We start from the raw sequence: 16,913 nt of genomic DNA on the forward strand, positions 1-16,913 counted from the left end.
ACCATGTATGCAAAAGAAATATATATATATATATATATATATATATATATATATATAGTGATAATAATCTTACCCAACTTTACAAAAGTTGTATATTTGTGAAACTATTACACTCAAAAGCTTATTTGATTTTGTGTTATAATACTAAGAAGAAGAATATAATAATATTATCTTATAACTATTATTTTTAACATTAATAATACATTATTCTTACTACAAAAAAATATTATTATTATTAAAATATTGCTGTAGTCACTATTGTTTTAATTATGAATTTCTATTATAATGAAATGAAAATCGTATTTTTTTTATATTAGTAAGTAAAATCAAAGTCCAACGTCCCACAGTTTAAATAATAATAATAAAACTAAAACAATGTTTTAAATGAGCAAGGTATAGTAACGAGTTTATTTCTTTTTAAAATTTATATAAGGAATAAACTCATCATCTTAACTATTTGCTATACTGACTAAAAGAGTGATTTAGCATATTATGTATGACATTGAAAATACAACATAAAGATATAAACATTGTTATTTTCACACACATCTTATATTTATTATTTTATCCTTGATCTCTCTTTCACTATAAATACCATAAAAGTTAATTTTTTTCAATAATTACGATAATTAAAATACTTCTAAAAATGAGTTTCTACTAGTACAACAACGGGTAAAAAAACAATTTTTTAAAAAAATATAGAATAAAATAAAAGATAAAACAGGAAGAATGTGTATTTCCCTTTCTCAGTGTACACCAATGGACAAGGTGAGATGGCGGATGAGTAAAGGGGATTGTTAATGATATTCTTCTTTGGAATCAGTCAACGATCTTACTTCACAGTCTCTCGACACTGAAAGTTTCACAATTCATCAATTTACCGTTAGATTATTACTACTTCTTTTCCAAGCAATAGGCCACTTCAACATTAACCTACCCTGCAAAAAAAAAATAAACGTACAATGTAGTTATCCAAAGGGGGCAACAACATAGTACAAACAGCATCATCATTACTGGTACAAGGAATACTCAGCTATTCACAAAACACATGTCTGTTTTACAAAGGATACAGCAGATAAAGAGCAATATCTGGGGACCTCTTCTGCAGCAACCACCTTTCCCTGCTGCATATAAAATCATTCATATGCTACATCAATTGCAATCACGTAAATTATCAAACCACAAATATTAACAAAACAATGAAGCCTCATGAGGTTATACCACAACGGTTCTAGATGATAAAAATTGTCAGAGTCCACTAGGGTTTGGACGCAAGATAACCCATATGATCCACAAGGTTCTGCAAATCCTCACTCCACTCATCAGGATCAGCAACCAAATCCTCCACAGGAACATCAACTTGTGAAAAATCACCAATTACAACTTCCTCCTCATGGTTCGTAGCAACCAAGTCTTGGTTCAGTAAGTCCTCCCAGATTGCATCACTTACAACCCCCAAATCACTCCCACCACCGGTTGTAGGAACTGAACCTAACATCGCCGGGTCTTCTAGTTCAGAGCTTGATTCTAATGGATCATCGTCATAAACAGCTGAGAGAAGAGACTCAATATTAGTGGATTCCTCTTCAACTGGCAATGCCGCATCAATCACAGGATCTTGCTGCAAATTCTCCACGCTTGGGGAAGCAGCTAGTCTCCTCTTTCTTCTAGCACCTTGCAACTCTATCTTCTGAGCGTTCCTGTGAAGGAACTGCTGAATAAAAGTCTGATTGTTGAGTGCCTTAGCAAGAAAAGTCATCATCTGCTGATGTTTCTTCTCGCTGACCTGCAATCTGCTCTCCATGGACAACAATTGCTCCCTTGAATTGTGCTGTTGCTGCCTCAACCTCACAATTTCAGCCATCAAAACTGTCCTGTCTCTCCTCAACCTCTCAATCTCACCTTCCAATCCAAACTCCCCCAATTCAACGCAAGCTCCGCTTCCTCCCTCGTGTGACTGCGTCTGTGTCACGTGCCTCCTTCTCTTGATCGTCTTCAACAAGTGCTTCTGTCCCGCCAGAAACCCTTCGTTCGCAAATTCCCATTTGTCAGGATCAACTTTTCTAAAACCCTGCACCCACCAGCCATTCATTTCCCAAGTTAGGATTCACATCAAATTATTACAACCACCAGACAAAAAAAAAAATCCTTTAAAGATACACTCAAACACACTCGTTCAGAAGAACACTCTAAATTGTTGATTAAAAACTGCAAACTTTAGAAGTTTATATATATACACACACACTAAACTAGGTTAAGAAATTGAGTAGGAAACGAGAAGGAAAAAAAATGCTTACATAGGTGTTGAGTTGTCGGACGAAGCTGGAGAAATTGTTGTGCTTGAAGTAACGAGGCAAGATGGTGGTGGAGAACTTGTGAGAGTCCCAAACGACGAAACTGTTGCGTGCTCTGCTCCACGAAACGATGTCGTTGGTGGAAGGGTCTTCCACCACGTCGAAGGTTTTGGTGAGAAACGGAGGGGGACCCACGTCGTGCAACCCTTCCCTTGGTTGCGGGGAGAGGTTGGAAGTTGAGGATGAAGATGAAGAAGCAGCAGCAACAGCAGCAGCTGCAAATGCGATTGTTTCTTCCTCTTTCACTATCCCTCCCTTCATTTTCCTTAAATGGAAGCTTAATCTCTCTGCTATGCAGTGTGAGTATAAGTATCTGAGAGAAAGAGTTCGGTGAATGACGAAGTGTGAATAAACCAAGGGTTTACTTGGGGCTTAGGGAATAAGGAATTTAAGGGATGAGAGAAGGAAGGTTCTAGAGAGAGTGTGACACTGGAAGAGATTTTTGAAGACTCTGAGAAGCTTCTGCCATTTGTCAATTTACTGTGCCAAAGATATTTTGTAAAACTTCTGGAAACTTCTCGACTTATCGGCTGCTTCCACCCTAAATATATTTTCAACATGGAACCGACGCGTGTTAATCACTGTTACAGAGAGATGATGTTGGCACTGTCACAAACCACTGTTTTGCTTTGCTTGATTTGGAAAACCGACGAAAAAGAAAAAATTCTTTAGATGAAGAGGAAAACAACAAAAGGAAGAAACAATAAATTTATTTATTTTTATAAGTGTTTTATTTAAGTATGTTAATATTAACGTAAAAACATATTTTTATATGTGATATTTGTTTTGAGAAAAAAAAGAGAGAAGAAAACTAGATAAATATAATTTAGATCAAAGTACGAGCTTACGTCTTTAGTTCGTTTTTTTAAAATAATATTTTTAGAAAAAAATTAGTATTTACTAAATTAAGAATAATCTCCTAATTTTACAAGTCATATATGATATGATTCAATCAAACAAATAATTAGTTTGTACGGAGGAAGTTATCAATTTACATAGGAAAAAACCAACACATTGAAAACTTGGGACAACTATTTTCACGGGGGAAAAAATTTTGAAAATGGGAAAGTAGAGAGATTATTTCATCTCGTTTAGAGTGAAATTTCATGACACCACCCATTTTTCAATATTCTCATCCAACTTCTCTTCTTGGAGTGTTTAAAATTAATTGATAAAGGCAACCAGGTAATTGGAGTGTTTAAAGTAGAGAGATTATATCAACCCTAAACATACTGGGTTATTTCTAAATAAATCCAAAAGGTAATTTTATCTTTCAAAAATATGTGGGTTGCGGGTTGAAAGCGGGGGGTGGGTGAAGGAAACAATTGCATTTGAAGAGTTACTATTAGGCCCATATACAACTCAACCAGGACAGTAATTGGCATGGCCTTACTTGAACGAGCTCCAGAGTTCAATATCATCACTGGGCTTGACCCGTTATCGCATTTTTATGTTTGTTATTTATTCTTTAACTTATTTTCTTTTCAATTTTAAACAAAAATGGTAGTAGCCAAAGTCAAGGTGCCAATACGGACCGGCTTAACTCTGTTTAGATCCATCTTGCATTAGACTCACACGTTGTGGGCTGGGCTAATCCGCCCGTATAGAAAATACGGGTTGAAATATATTGTCCGCTCCAATTCCTTTTGCCCGTAGGCGTGTAGGTTGATCCACATTTTTTAGCATCATAATTTTAAAAGTTAATTTGATGCATTTAAATACTTTTAAGGATGCAAAGCTTCAAATGCATTGATCAAATCAATTTGAAGATGAAATATTTCATAATCCAAAAAAAAAAATATTCTACCACAAAACTTGAACATAAACATTAAAGATGTAAAGAAACCATGTCTCAATGATAAAAAACATTGTAATAGTCCAATAAAAAGCAGTCCAAAACCAGTCTAACAGTCCAATAAAAAATAATCCAAAATATGTTCAAAAACTGGTTTACACATAAATTCAAAAGTTGAAGTATAAAAATGATAGGTTATGTGGGCCAGTCCGTCCCGTCCCGCCCCACTTCGCCCCTGGCACGCACAACTTGTAAGTTATGTGTGTTAAGTGCGAGCCAGTGAACTCAATACCTCGATCCATCCCACATTATTTTGCGGACCCACCGAAGTAAGCTTGTATTGTCATCCCTAGGCTAAAGTATACAAAAACTTTACAGTAATTACTTTTCACGTCCTATAATTTTTTCTCCCACCCTATAAAAAATTTCAAGAAAAGTGTTTTTCTTAAAAAAAGTTACTAGAATGATTTTTGTGTTTCAAAAAATAAATTTCAAAATTGATAAGGTGTAGAAAAAAATATGGAGAGGAAAAAGTAATACTCAAAACTTGATCTATTTGACCGATTCTTCTATCTTGGTAGATAAGCGCTTCAATTATAATTATATCTAGGGATGTCAAAAATATTCGTACCCGTGGGTATCTGCGGATAAAACCTGCAATGGATAAGAAATGGATATTAAAAATGGATATCCGTTACCCGTGAGTACGAATATTTTTTATACCCGCATGTTAACGGGACGGGTACAGGTATCATAGTATCCGTATTCGTGGATACCCGTACCCGCTAAACTTTAATTCACAAAAATATCTTTATATATATATATATATATATATATATATATATATATATTAGTAAAAAACATTTTGTCCTAATTTTTTATAAGTTGCACATCTTGTCTTCTGTCTTCATTCTTCCAACTTCAAGTATTGATACGTTGTCTTCTTTCAAGTACATCCCTTAACATTTTTCTCTTCTCCTTCTTTCAAATTGGGCATATACATTAAACCATATATAGATAGTGACGTTTATGGTATGCTTGTTGTCAAATGATGGAATCAAAATAAGAATATTTGGCACGTGACAGTTAAGGTTTATTATTTGATTATTTTTCAGGAATCAATCGGAGAAAGTGGACTTGTTGATCAAAACACTAATTAAAGAATTTTCATCATGTTGAACGTCATTTTATATTTATTTTTATAATTATTTGGACTTGAGTTAGTTTAAAATTTGTTTAAAATTTATGACAGTGATGTATTTTATTTTATTTTATTTGAATTTATGATTAAATATTTATTTTTTAAATAATTTTGTAAATACTTGTGGGTATCCGTGGATATCTGCGAATATGAAAAAAATAGACGGGTACCCGCATAACGGATACCCGACGGATATGGGTACGGGTACGGAGCAAATATTTATCTAGCGGGTAGGATACGGGAGAGCTACTACCCGTACCCTACCCGTCCCGTTGACATCCCTAATTATATCATACTTTTTTTTTTGACTTGGTGAATATTTTATTATCTATATATTTGTCTTATTCTTATAACAATTATTTTATTACTTTTAGTATTTCCTAAATATAAATCTTTTAGGTTTCTTAAAAAGTTATGAATAATTTAGTAACTTAAATGGGGATAAGATAAAAATAGGAATGAGTATTGGTCAGTTACGAAGACGAAAACAAAATGGATATACTTATCCCAGTCTTTATAATAATTACAAAAAATATCGAATGTTATTTATTTCCATATTCATACATAATCAATGCAATAACTCTCTATCAAAACAAAACGAATTTAAAAAATAAAAATTTATTTGTTATCCCTATTTACAAAACAATTGAATTTTCATTAATTAACTATAAATTTAAATAATTTGAATCAAAATTAAATTTAAATTCATTAGTTTGAATTTCATAAATCCAAATCTAGATAAGTGGATTGATTGTAAATCTATATATTTTTTCAAAAGCAGATAATTTAGATATTTTAAAATTGTTTATACGGATTTTAAAATCATATTTTTAGTTCAAATGACTGCAAGTTTAAAATTATTTAAAATATAAAAATTATTATTTAAGGACACTAAACTTCATTTAAAATAATAATAATAATAATAAGTAACATAATAAGGTAAAAAAAATTATATCGTATACACTTTACTTTAATCACATTTTTTGCAAATCAAAAATTAATTTTAAGTTTGCTAATACTTTTTATGAAAATCTTTTAATTTACACTTTTTATCAAAATAAAAAACAAAAATATATTGGAAAATAAATTTTTCCAAATACTTATATTATTATATTTGTCAGATAAAACTTTAAAAGTTAATATTTAAATTTCAAAATTAATGTGACATTAGCAACGTTCTCGACCAAAGCAGTTGATGTATTAGTGGGAAATAATTCATTGTATAATAATGGTAGCACAAACAGACAAAGTGAGATAATGAAGTCATCTTAGTTAAACAAACAAAGGACACCGTACAGTCTCATCATATTGCGTCACCCATGTGCCAAGCTAACCATTTGATTACCTCACCCACATGCACCCCTAAATTCTTAATCACATTTTTTACCAAAATTATCTTAAAAATTACGTAACTGAAATCTCGTATTTTAGTATTTTAAGAAAATGAATTAATAATTCAAACACGTTTCACAAATATCTATTGAACGGCGCCGACAGGCATTAATGACAGCATTGGATCAATGTAAATGCAAATAATAATGTTAAAAAAGTGCCAAACAATACCATTTATTAATAAAATATTTATTTTACATTTTCCATTTTTATAATAATATATGCACGTATATCAAATAATTAAATATTAAGTAAAATGCCAAATAACAATAAAGCAATTAATATTAGTTTAAATTTTTAAAATGACAGTTAATAATATTTTTAATACGACTCTAAAATAAATGAAACCATTATGTATCGTTTATTAGATATTGGACAATAATCCTAAAAACCAATAATTTATGAAAGAAGAAGCAACAATTATAACTGTGATAAATTATTCATTCAGTTATACTAAATTACCGATATAAACATACCGAAATTAGAAACTATAATAATTTTAATAATTAACATTTTAATTTGAGTAAATTATCTAGAGGTTCATTCTAATACTCAGTCGTGAATTGATTAATATGTAAGGTTTGTTTTTTCACAAAATAATTTTTGTATAATTTTTAGTTAAGGGTTAAATATGTTTTTGGTCATTCAATTCAATTTTTAGTAAAAATTGAAATTAATTTCCCATGAAAATATTAAACTAATTTAGTCCCTCATTTTTAAATATTTATGAATTTAATCCTTTAAATAATTTTTTTAAGCTTATTTGACATTTTAAACGTGTTTTTCAAGTAACATTTATACGAATATGTATCAAACGGTATCAACAAACTAAAATAATACAATGAAATGCGTTTTAAAATGTCAAATAAACTTAATAAAATTTAGTTAAAAGAACTAAATTCATGCATTTACAGAATTGGGAGATTAGATTGGTTTAAGATTTCCAAGAATGATTAATTCCAATTTTCACTAAAATTAAGACAAAAAACATATTTAACCATTTAATTAATTAATAGTATAAAGTAATTTATGGCAAAAGTGCATTTTTAACTGATTATTCTAATTATTTCAGATATTTTAAAACTAATTTAGCATGGCAAAGGTGCATTTTTTAACTGATGATTCTAATTATTTCAGATATTTTTAAACTTTAAGTGATGGAATTTTAGTGAAAAAACGTGTACGGTATTTCAATAGGGCTGTATATTAATCAAAAAAGGAAATCAATTTAAATTAACTGTAAAAGATAAATTATTTATTACTACTGGAGGAATAAATAATGAATGTGTAAGGAAATTATTTAATTTAGTCACTAATGTTAAATGCCAATCTTACAAATAGAATTCTATTGAAATTTATGTAATTTGTAGAAATAAATACGTAGTCTATAATGATTTTATCAAGTTTGACTACAAAGTGAGTTATATGATTATTAATAAATAATACATGCATGCACATGTTTTCTGGTCAAACTAATTTATTAAATTTTAACTTATAGATAAATTAAGTTGATTTTAATTTGTTAGAAACTAATTTTATTCTAAAAATTGTTTGAAAGTAATTACAAAAAAAATATTTGTTTGAAGATATGGAAAACAAAATCAATGAGAAACTGAACCTAATACAATTGTTATTAGGAGCATATGTAGGTGAAATTTAAGTGGTGGTGTATTAATAATGCGTATTGTATATAGTGAATAAAATTGGGCCATTGGAAGCAATAATAGGAAGGAATCAAACTTTGGTTAATGCTCGGAACCATGACATGTGACTTTCACTTTATGGGACATATGCTAAGTAATGAAGTTAGATGCACAAGATTTGTTTATTCCATAAACTTAGAGATTGAGACATAGAAAGTGACGATAGAATTAATAGGGAAGAGTATGAACATGAGGTGTGTCGATATTTAGAACTTATAAAACTCACCACTAATCAAAAGTCATACCATTCAACCCACCCACGATGCATTCATTTCATCCATAAACGGTACTTCGTTATTACAGGTAATCACAACTCTCTCAAAGTTTTTTCATTTTAATTTTATGGTTTATATATATTTTAAAATTGTATTTATATTATATTATATTATTTATATTAAATTTAATAAAGTTTTATTTTTTAAATCAGTAGAATCTTTGACAGTCTTTTTTCTATAATTTATTTTTCTTCTTTCTTTGATTTTTTTTTCTCATATCTTCTTATCTTTATCACCTTCCTTTTTCTATTTCAACTTTCATTATCGATCTCTCACCATTTTTAAAATCAAATTACAACATGATGAAAATGAGAAATTAAAGAACATTTTAGATCGAATAATTTTTTTTTGAAATTTTTTATCTTTTTTTAAACAATTTGTTTTCATCTTACATGTGACTATTCTATCCTCTAGGCAGATCTCTATCTATTAAAAATCATAAAATTATACTCTAATTGTTGATAGAACTCTTCTAGATAAAACTATTTTAGACCTTGAAGTTGTGTAGAGAATAATAGTATTAGGAATCTACTTTAAAGCAAGAGAAACTAATAATTTAATAAGCGCTAAATTTTTTGAAATTTTGGATGTTGAGCACGAAAACACATATATTTATTGTGTACCATTATTTGGTGATAATTTTTTTTTAATATGCGAGATATGATAAATTTATATTAAAAAAATTATAATTATTTTATAATATAATAGTGAATGATAATCATTTGTGTGTTTGTTTTGAACAGAAGAAATGAAGAGAGAAAATAAATATATATTTTTTAATTAAAAGAAATAATTTATATATAAAAAAATCTAATTTGGCATCCCTTAATATTTTATCCAAGCTTCGTCACTGATTCCATGGTATTTATATAATCGTCAAAATATTAGTGTTATTTTTGTTTAAAAAGTTATTTTTGAAAGCATGATGTTTTTTTATTACCTGTTTGATTTTGTTTGTTTTCGTTTTAAGTGTGCAAAAATGAAAGGAAGGACTGTGTTGTTGTCACGCTTGGAAAAGAGAAGAGTACGAGTTAGGGAGAAAGATATGTTCACATAAAGCAAAATCTCAAAATGACTTTAATTACTTTTATATATCTGAAAAAGTTTTATTACATGTCTAACTTATTTTAAACATTGCTACTCTTGAACCTTTCTTTGTTGGAGTCAAGCACTGTTGCTCTTCGTGTATCGGAGCTTTTATTTCTTTGTTCAACATAACTTCAGCTTCTACTCATTCTGAATTCATAACTTCCTCACTTTCACTTCTACTCAAAACTGATTTACATGCAACCTTAAATTATGTATGTCTGTATGCTCATCATACGAAGTGTGTAAACAAATTGATTATGATTATATGGGTTATATATGTTGATCATATATGATATAATATATATGTAGAGTATGATAGATTAACCATGCACATATTGTCAATGAAAAACTAGTTTATTTTATGGAAGAACTCTTAAAAAACGTATCGAGATATGAAGAAGAAAAAAATATTTAAATTATCATTGATTTTAATTTCTAAGTGATATGAGATGATTGAATATATAAAAACACTTCTTACTTAATTAAAAATAATATATTATTCAGCAACATAACTTCGTTGCATAAAAATTATAATCAAATTTTTTTCTTTTCAAATCGGTTAGTTAAATTATAAACTTTTTGTACACTCTTTACCTTTTATTACTTTTTTTTACTCAATCCAAATAAATTAATTTTTCATTTTGTCACCTTCATTGTTTATTTTTCACTCTTCACTTTTTATCAAATCATTACTTTCTCCCAAAAAGTTAAGCTAATGAAATCCACCATTATTTTCTTTACAATCTCCCAAAAATGGTTAAATTAATAAACCATGTAAATCCTCTTTTACCCATTTCTTCTTCATTAATAGTTTAGTATAAAAAATATAGATACTAAATATACATTTTAACAAAATATGAAAATAAAAAAGAAAAAGAAAAAAGGAAAAAGGAAAGAAACTCCTCTGCGTATTAAGAAAAGACACCCTAAAGCATTAACCCCACTCAGTTACATAAGAATTTGTATATTTAAGACACAATACAACATGTTGCCTTTTTTTTACACTTATGATATATAGAATTTTTTTAATCAATACAACTATGTTAAAAAAACTCATAGAGATATTTTCAAATCAAATTATAAGATTTAATGAATAAAATTAATTACTAATTATATTTTTTATTTTAAAAAAAGGAAAACAACGCCGATTTTAAAGTCATTTTAAATATTTTCTCTATCTTTTTTTCCTATATAAAGTATAGTGTCTTAAAAATGACGAAAAACATATAATAATTACTCGATCAAAATTGAAAAATATAAAAAATGTATTGGTTCTAATTAAAAAAAAAATAGCATTTCAAATCAATTTGAATCAAATCACAATATATTTTACGGTGAAATGTATTAAAAAAATCTGAAAAATCAATATAAATCAAATCACGAGCACCTTGAAACATAAAGAGTATTTGACCAATCCACCATGGTGGCATGTGGTTTCATTTTGAGCATAAGATGATGCAATTTGCATCTTCAGTCTCCTCATTTTATTTTTTGGAATCAAAATAATGACGCTTTCTGTCGTGAGTACATAATTAATCAGAATCCACATTCTGTGACTCACTTTTTGTTGTGCCATTAGGTTTGTGTGGTCTTTGAATTTGAACATGCATCAAATCTTCACATCCCATGGACAATAAGTGAAACACGCGTGCATAAATTTAGTTCGATTAGAATTTTCAACCTCATTTCAACTTATTTTGAATGTTACTTTTCTTCTCGGCAACTGTTATTTAACAAAATTTATCATTAGGGTCACTGATAATTATTATTATTATATTTTATTTTTTATAAATTTGAGTATTTTTAATTGAATTTTTATTAATTTATTTTTTGTTCAGTAAGTATTTAATTTTTATATTTTTCAATTGATTTTATGTAGTTAGTTGATTTTTTTAATAACGGTGATACTTGATTGTTATTTTATCTATCATAATTTTACTTTTGTGAAAGTGAGATTTTATAGTTAATATAAAATAATGCTATGGTATAATATAAAATGTGTGGAGATAATATTATATTAATTGTAAAACTATTCATATTAATTACAAAAATTACACCTTTTTTTAATATGTCGAGACAAACAAATAAGATGATGTGATGTGATAAGATAAAAATCACATGGTAAGGATCACAAAGAAATTATATTACGTAGATTCAATATATAGAAAAATTTGTAAGAGACTCAAAACTCGATTTATCACTACTGGAAAATGGTGATATTATAACATACTATATAATCGGTTGTAGCAAACACTTCATGATGTGTATATATTCATTGTCCTTAAGGACTTATCCACAATGTATTGTACAAGTTCTCGGGATACAACAAAAACTTCTCGGATTGTCCAAAGATCTACAAAACTAGCAAGAATATGGATATTTCTCAAAGGAGTAAGTAACCCAGGATAACAAAAGAAAAATATAAAGGCAGGATAGAGAAAAAGAGATGTAAGAGTGAAAGAGATGTGAGTTGCGTTGTGTGTTATGAATCAAGCATTAGACCTATTTATAGGTGGAGAGAGGGGTAGAGATGGGCTAAAAAATATCATGACCCACGATGGTTATTTGTAACAGTTCAAACAATAAAATAATTGTTGCAATGTTCTTGACCAAACCAAAACAGAAGCACCAAGACTTGCAGCACAACTTCGAATGAAGCTAGACGATATTAGGAATGAAAAACACGGTTTATTATAATAGACATGCACAACATGAAAGTTGGGTTCATAACCATTGCTGCAAAACAAGGAAAGAGGATTTGAAAGTCGCGATCCAATTTCTAGACTCTTCTTTCCCTTTTGTAGTAACCTATATTTCCCAACAATATGTGCGTATTAGACTAGTTATAGAAAAAAAAACTAATCTAATTGTAGATTTTAGATCGATCGAAGAAACAATCAATCTAATATGTCTTCTTTACTATAAAGCATGAAAACCCTTTTCACTTCTTTAACTTGATCTTCTCTCTCGAGTTATAAAAGTACGAAACCCTTTTAACTTTTCAAACTTTATCTTCTCTCTTGTGCTTTTTGTAGTTTCTTCTTATCTTTCTTGCGAAAAAACAACTTAGCTCTTGTCTCCTCTATGCCACTCACCATTGTAGTCATGCCCTACCGCTGCCATGCTTCAGCAAGCTTCGTCTTCTCTTCCCACAAGTTATGTAATAAGTTAGTGTTTTTTCTCCCATTTTATCATGCCTAGGGTTTTGGTTTGTGGTGAAAGTTGTCTTTGTAGTTGTCTCTTCTCGACGCTTGGTGATTTCCCATCTCCTCTGCAAATGAAGCACAATCGTGATGTCGTTGCTTTACCAAATGTATGACGTTGGTCCCAATCCTATTTTGCAAAGTCTCCTAGTCAACTAAAGGGTCCACAGTGCTTTGTGTAAGGTTGTTGTGTTCTCCATGGTGGTTCATTAGTGGTGGTTCATTGGTGTTGGTTCGTCAATGTTCTTTGGTGTTCGTCGTTCTCTCCTTTACACCTTCGCATGGTCACTTTTGAAAATGTTTTTTTTGTTAAAGGTATTAGGTCTGTTGGTCCACAACCGATCTAATATATTTTTGACATATTACATCAATGTATATTAGATCGGTTGCGAGATCGATCTAATATGTACTGTAGAACCGATATAATATTCCTATTTTGCACTAGTGTATGAAAGACTTAAAACTTAATTAAGCCTTATAATTAATATTAGAATAATAATTCCATTATTAAGTATTATTTTTCATTTTTTTTATACAAGAAATATATATAATTCATACAAATAAAAAATAAATATTGATACTAACTTCAATAATATGATCATAGTCAATATTTAACTATCTATCGTGGTTTGAAATTACTTATATTAATATTAATATGATTATATTAGTTTAGATGAGCCTAATTTAATAGTTATCTTTATGATTCATTTGTTTGAAGCAAAATGTGAATAGTTTAGATTTTATATTCAGTGAAAATAAGAAAGTTAATTAATATAACTGTAAAAAAATTATAAATCTATTATCTCACAGATGATACCATTGTTTTATATTGATTATTATTGTTGAATCTCTCTATTAGATCTTCCTTCAAAATTTAATGTTTGATATCAAAGTCGATAATCATTAATAATCATTTATAATTGTTAGATTGATAAATAATTCGTCTAGAAAAATCCCATATCACCTCATCACCTTGCCTATAGGATAAGCTAGGGAGTGAGTGTTAATGATTATATAATAATGGACTCTAAATCCATGATATTCTTTGTCCCAAGTCAAAGACACTTTGAATTAATGTTTAATTTTTCTTACACTTTTGTAGTTAGGGTATAGTTAAATTCTTGCTCTAGAGGGTATGGGTGTACTTGGGATCAAAGGGTTAGAGTGTTTTTTGTGTGTTGTATAAATTTGCACATAGTAATTATTCTTTGAGTTTTCATTGGACAATGAGAATTGTTTTTGTTTTTTCATATTTAGAGTTTTCATATTAATTTTTTGTGTTTTTTATTTTTATTTTATTTCTCGGTTAATAAAATGATTCTTAAAAGTAAAGGTAATAATATTTTTAATTAATAATGTGTTTTTTTTCAATAATAATAAGAAGGATATGGATCTAGATACTACAATGAATAAGTTAAATAATATTATTGTAATTGGAATCCTTTATATGACTTTGATGACGACGTACCAACATAATATTTAAAAGAAGTACTGGTGGTATTTCATTTATTACACACATGATAATAAAGGAATATTTCTGGATGTTCACCAAGATTAACCTCTTTCATAGAATTTAAAGGCACTTAAAGGTAAAGTGTCTCTTTGAATAGGATTTTTCTACTCACAAAAGTCAAGTTATAAATATCACCGCTTATTCAAGTAACTCAAACCTATTACAATGCTGAAGAATCACTTGTTGACAAAAGGGAGGGGGGCTATAGGGGCCATGGTCCCTATTTTTTATTTTTTTTTAAATCTACTTAAATTGTTAAAGAAGTCATTTTGTGACTCATAAAAGAATTATAAAATAAATTAATGGGGAATGATATAGAAGAAAACCAATATGTTAGTTACTCAACTAATGAAAAAAAAAATGTAGATATAATTGGCAACATGGTACGATTAGATAATAAAAGAAATAAGGAGAAATTATAAATGTTAAATGAATGTTTGAGTGTATAATCAAAACAAATTTTTTTTTGGGTTAAATATGTTTTTGGTCCCTCAAGTTTCAATGAATTTTGGGATTAGTCCCTCTTCGAAACTTTATACCAATTTAGTCCTGCATCTTTAGAAACTTGAGGGACAAAAAACCCTTTTTTTTTTCACATACTCTTACTTTTTGTTAATTAATACATTATTTTCACTAATGTCTAATTTTATATTTACCAATACAGAAATGTATTTCAGGTAATATAAAAATAAAATGACAGATCAAGTAGAAATTCAGAAAGGTTGAGACTGATTTTTTAAAATTAAAATGATGAAAAAAATTGAAATGATTATTTACTTTTGATTCTCCCGAAAATACGCTGTGTACATAAACATAAGATAAAAGCTTTACCACGCGCGCGAGCCCTTGTGGCTCCCCTATTATTTTCTTCCTAAGCATAATCATCTTAGTAACTAGTAATAATTTGTTTTTGGTAAGAATCCTTACTTGCTAAAGTGTAACATTAATAGTTACAACTACTAAAAAAAAATAAAAGCATAAGTGACTTGGTTTTTTAGAGGTATCAGTACATTTTAATAGAAAAAGAAGTCGAATCTCTTTGTTTGACGAATCCAAATCGCGTAACACATACATATGAATCTCAGCACGACCACTTTACAAACTTTCCTTTCATTGGATTTAATATTGGATTTAATAGTTGTAGTACACTTTCTAACTGTATGTATATATTTCTTATAATTATATGGTTTTCTAGTAATTCTATTTTATAGTAATTGTAATACATTACAGAGCATAATAAAAAAATAAACTGGCGCGTGGGATAAAGTGGAGGGATGGGAGCGATTGTAGAAAATGAGGAACAGTAGTTTGTGATGTAAGGAAGCACGATTTGGGGTGTGTGATTTATAAAATAAAAAGAGTGTGGAACTCGGTTCCACTTGCGTTGTCTTTGAGTTTCTTGTCTTTGAGTTTCTCACAGAAATATAAGAACAGAAACAGACTCTTTCTTCTTCTCTTGTTGTACTGCACCAAGTCACAGTGAGGTGAGAGGATGCAAGGAATAGGATCAGGGTTTGTAAATTCAAACGAGCTAGAGCTGAGTCCCACCATGAGTAGCTCCTCCTCCTCACTCTCCATGGACCTAGACGAGTCCACCGAGACCAGGATCCAACGACTCATATCGGAGCACCCGGTCATCATCTTCACCCGATCCTCCTGCTGCATGTGTCATGTCATGAAGAAGCTCTTAGCCACCATCGGCGTTCATCCCACCGTCATCGAATTAGATGATAATGAGATCGCCGCCCTTCCCCTCCCAGACACCGTCGCCCCTGCAGCATTCATCGGCGGCAACTGCATCGGTGGCCTTGAATCCCTTGTCGCCCTCCACGTCAGCGGCCATCTCATCCCCAAACTCGTCCAGGTCGGCGCTCTCTGGGTATAATGACACAACCCAATCCCAGCCACCAGCCACCACCTCGCACAAGCGACCACGTCACCTATCAATATTCCTACATTCCATTGTCTCATTCCTCTCTCTATTTCTCTTCTTAATTAATCTTTATATATCTTATGCTATATATATATATGCTATGCAATTGCTAGTTAGTACCTATCTACCTAGCCAGTACTATTATTACTTATTATAATTAGTAGTATTAGTTTCAAAACCAAGAAACTGAAACATGGCTAATTGTATAATTTAGGGTTGTGAAATGAAATCTCAATTTCTGTTTGAGTGTTGTTGATGAAACTTTGCTTTGACCTGGGGTCTGGTGGATCGATGTGAAAAAGGAAAAAAAGAAAAAAAAAAAGTTGTACAGAAAGAACATTGATGGCCATGGCATCGGGTGATAATAACAATAACATTAATTTGTCTTGAATGAATGTGTTATCCGGTAGATTGATCGGGTCCGTAGATTGGTCCCATTGACAATTATGAAGCAA

General features: G+C 29.8%; 1 protein-coding gene and 1 pseudogene across 2 annotated transcripts; one reads left to right on the forward strand and one right to left on the reverse strand.

Moving 5' to 3' along the window:
• Positions 1-671: 671 nt before the first annotated feature.
• LOC114164865 (heat shock factor protein HSF30-like) lies at positions 672-2,790 on the reverse strand. Of its 2 annotated transcripts, none has more exons than XM_028049639.2 (3): positions 2,298-2,790; positions 1,222-2,071; positions 672-1,121 (listed from the first exon to the last, which is right to left on the reverse strand). In XM_028049639.2, exons 1-2 carry the CDS (start codon positions 2,613-2,615, stop codon positions 1,259-1,261), a joined length of 1,131 nt encoding a protein of 376 aa, XP_027905440.1. In that variant the 5' UTR covers positions 2,616-2,790; the 3' UTR covers positions 672-1,121; positions 1,222-1,258. The 2 variants fall into 2 exon arrangements, with proteins under 2 accessions (XP_027905440.1, XP_027905439.1); XM_028049638.2 differs by having other exon boundaries at positions 672-1,124; positions 2,298-2,788.
• Positions 2,791-15,889: 13,099 nt separating this feature from the next.
• On the forward strand, positions 15,890-16,704 carry LOC114162478 (glutaredoxin-C6 pseudogene; annotated as a pseudogene).
• Positions 16,705-16,913: the final 209 nt, after the last annotated feature.

The sequence above is a fragment of the Vigna unguiculata genome, chromosome 9, assembly GCF_037176805.1.
Source record: "Vigna unguiculata cultivar grain cowpea cultivar isolate G323 ecotype 2 chromosome 9, ASM3717680v1, whole genome shotgun sequence".
Taxonomy (NCBI): domain Eukaryota; kingdom Viridiplantae; phylum Streptophyta; class Magnoliopsida; order Fabales; family Fabaceae; genus Vigna; species Vigna unguiculata.

Bases quoted from the DNA above. Each gene is read 5' to 3' on its own strand.
- LOC114164865 (XM_028049639.2), bottom strand. From the start codon at position 2,615: ATGAAGGGAGGGATAGTGAAAGAGGAAGAAACAATCGCATTTGCAGCT. The intron at 2,072-2,297 runs GTAAGCATTTTT...TGGTGGGTGCAG, and splicing joins TCCGACAACTCAACACCTAT to GGTTTTAGAAAAGTTGATCC.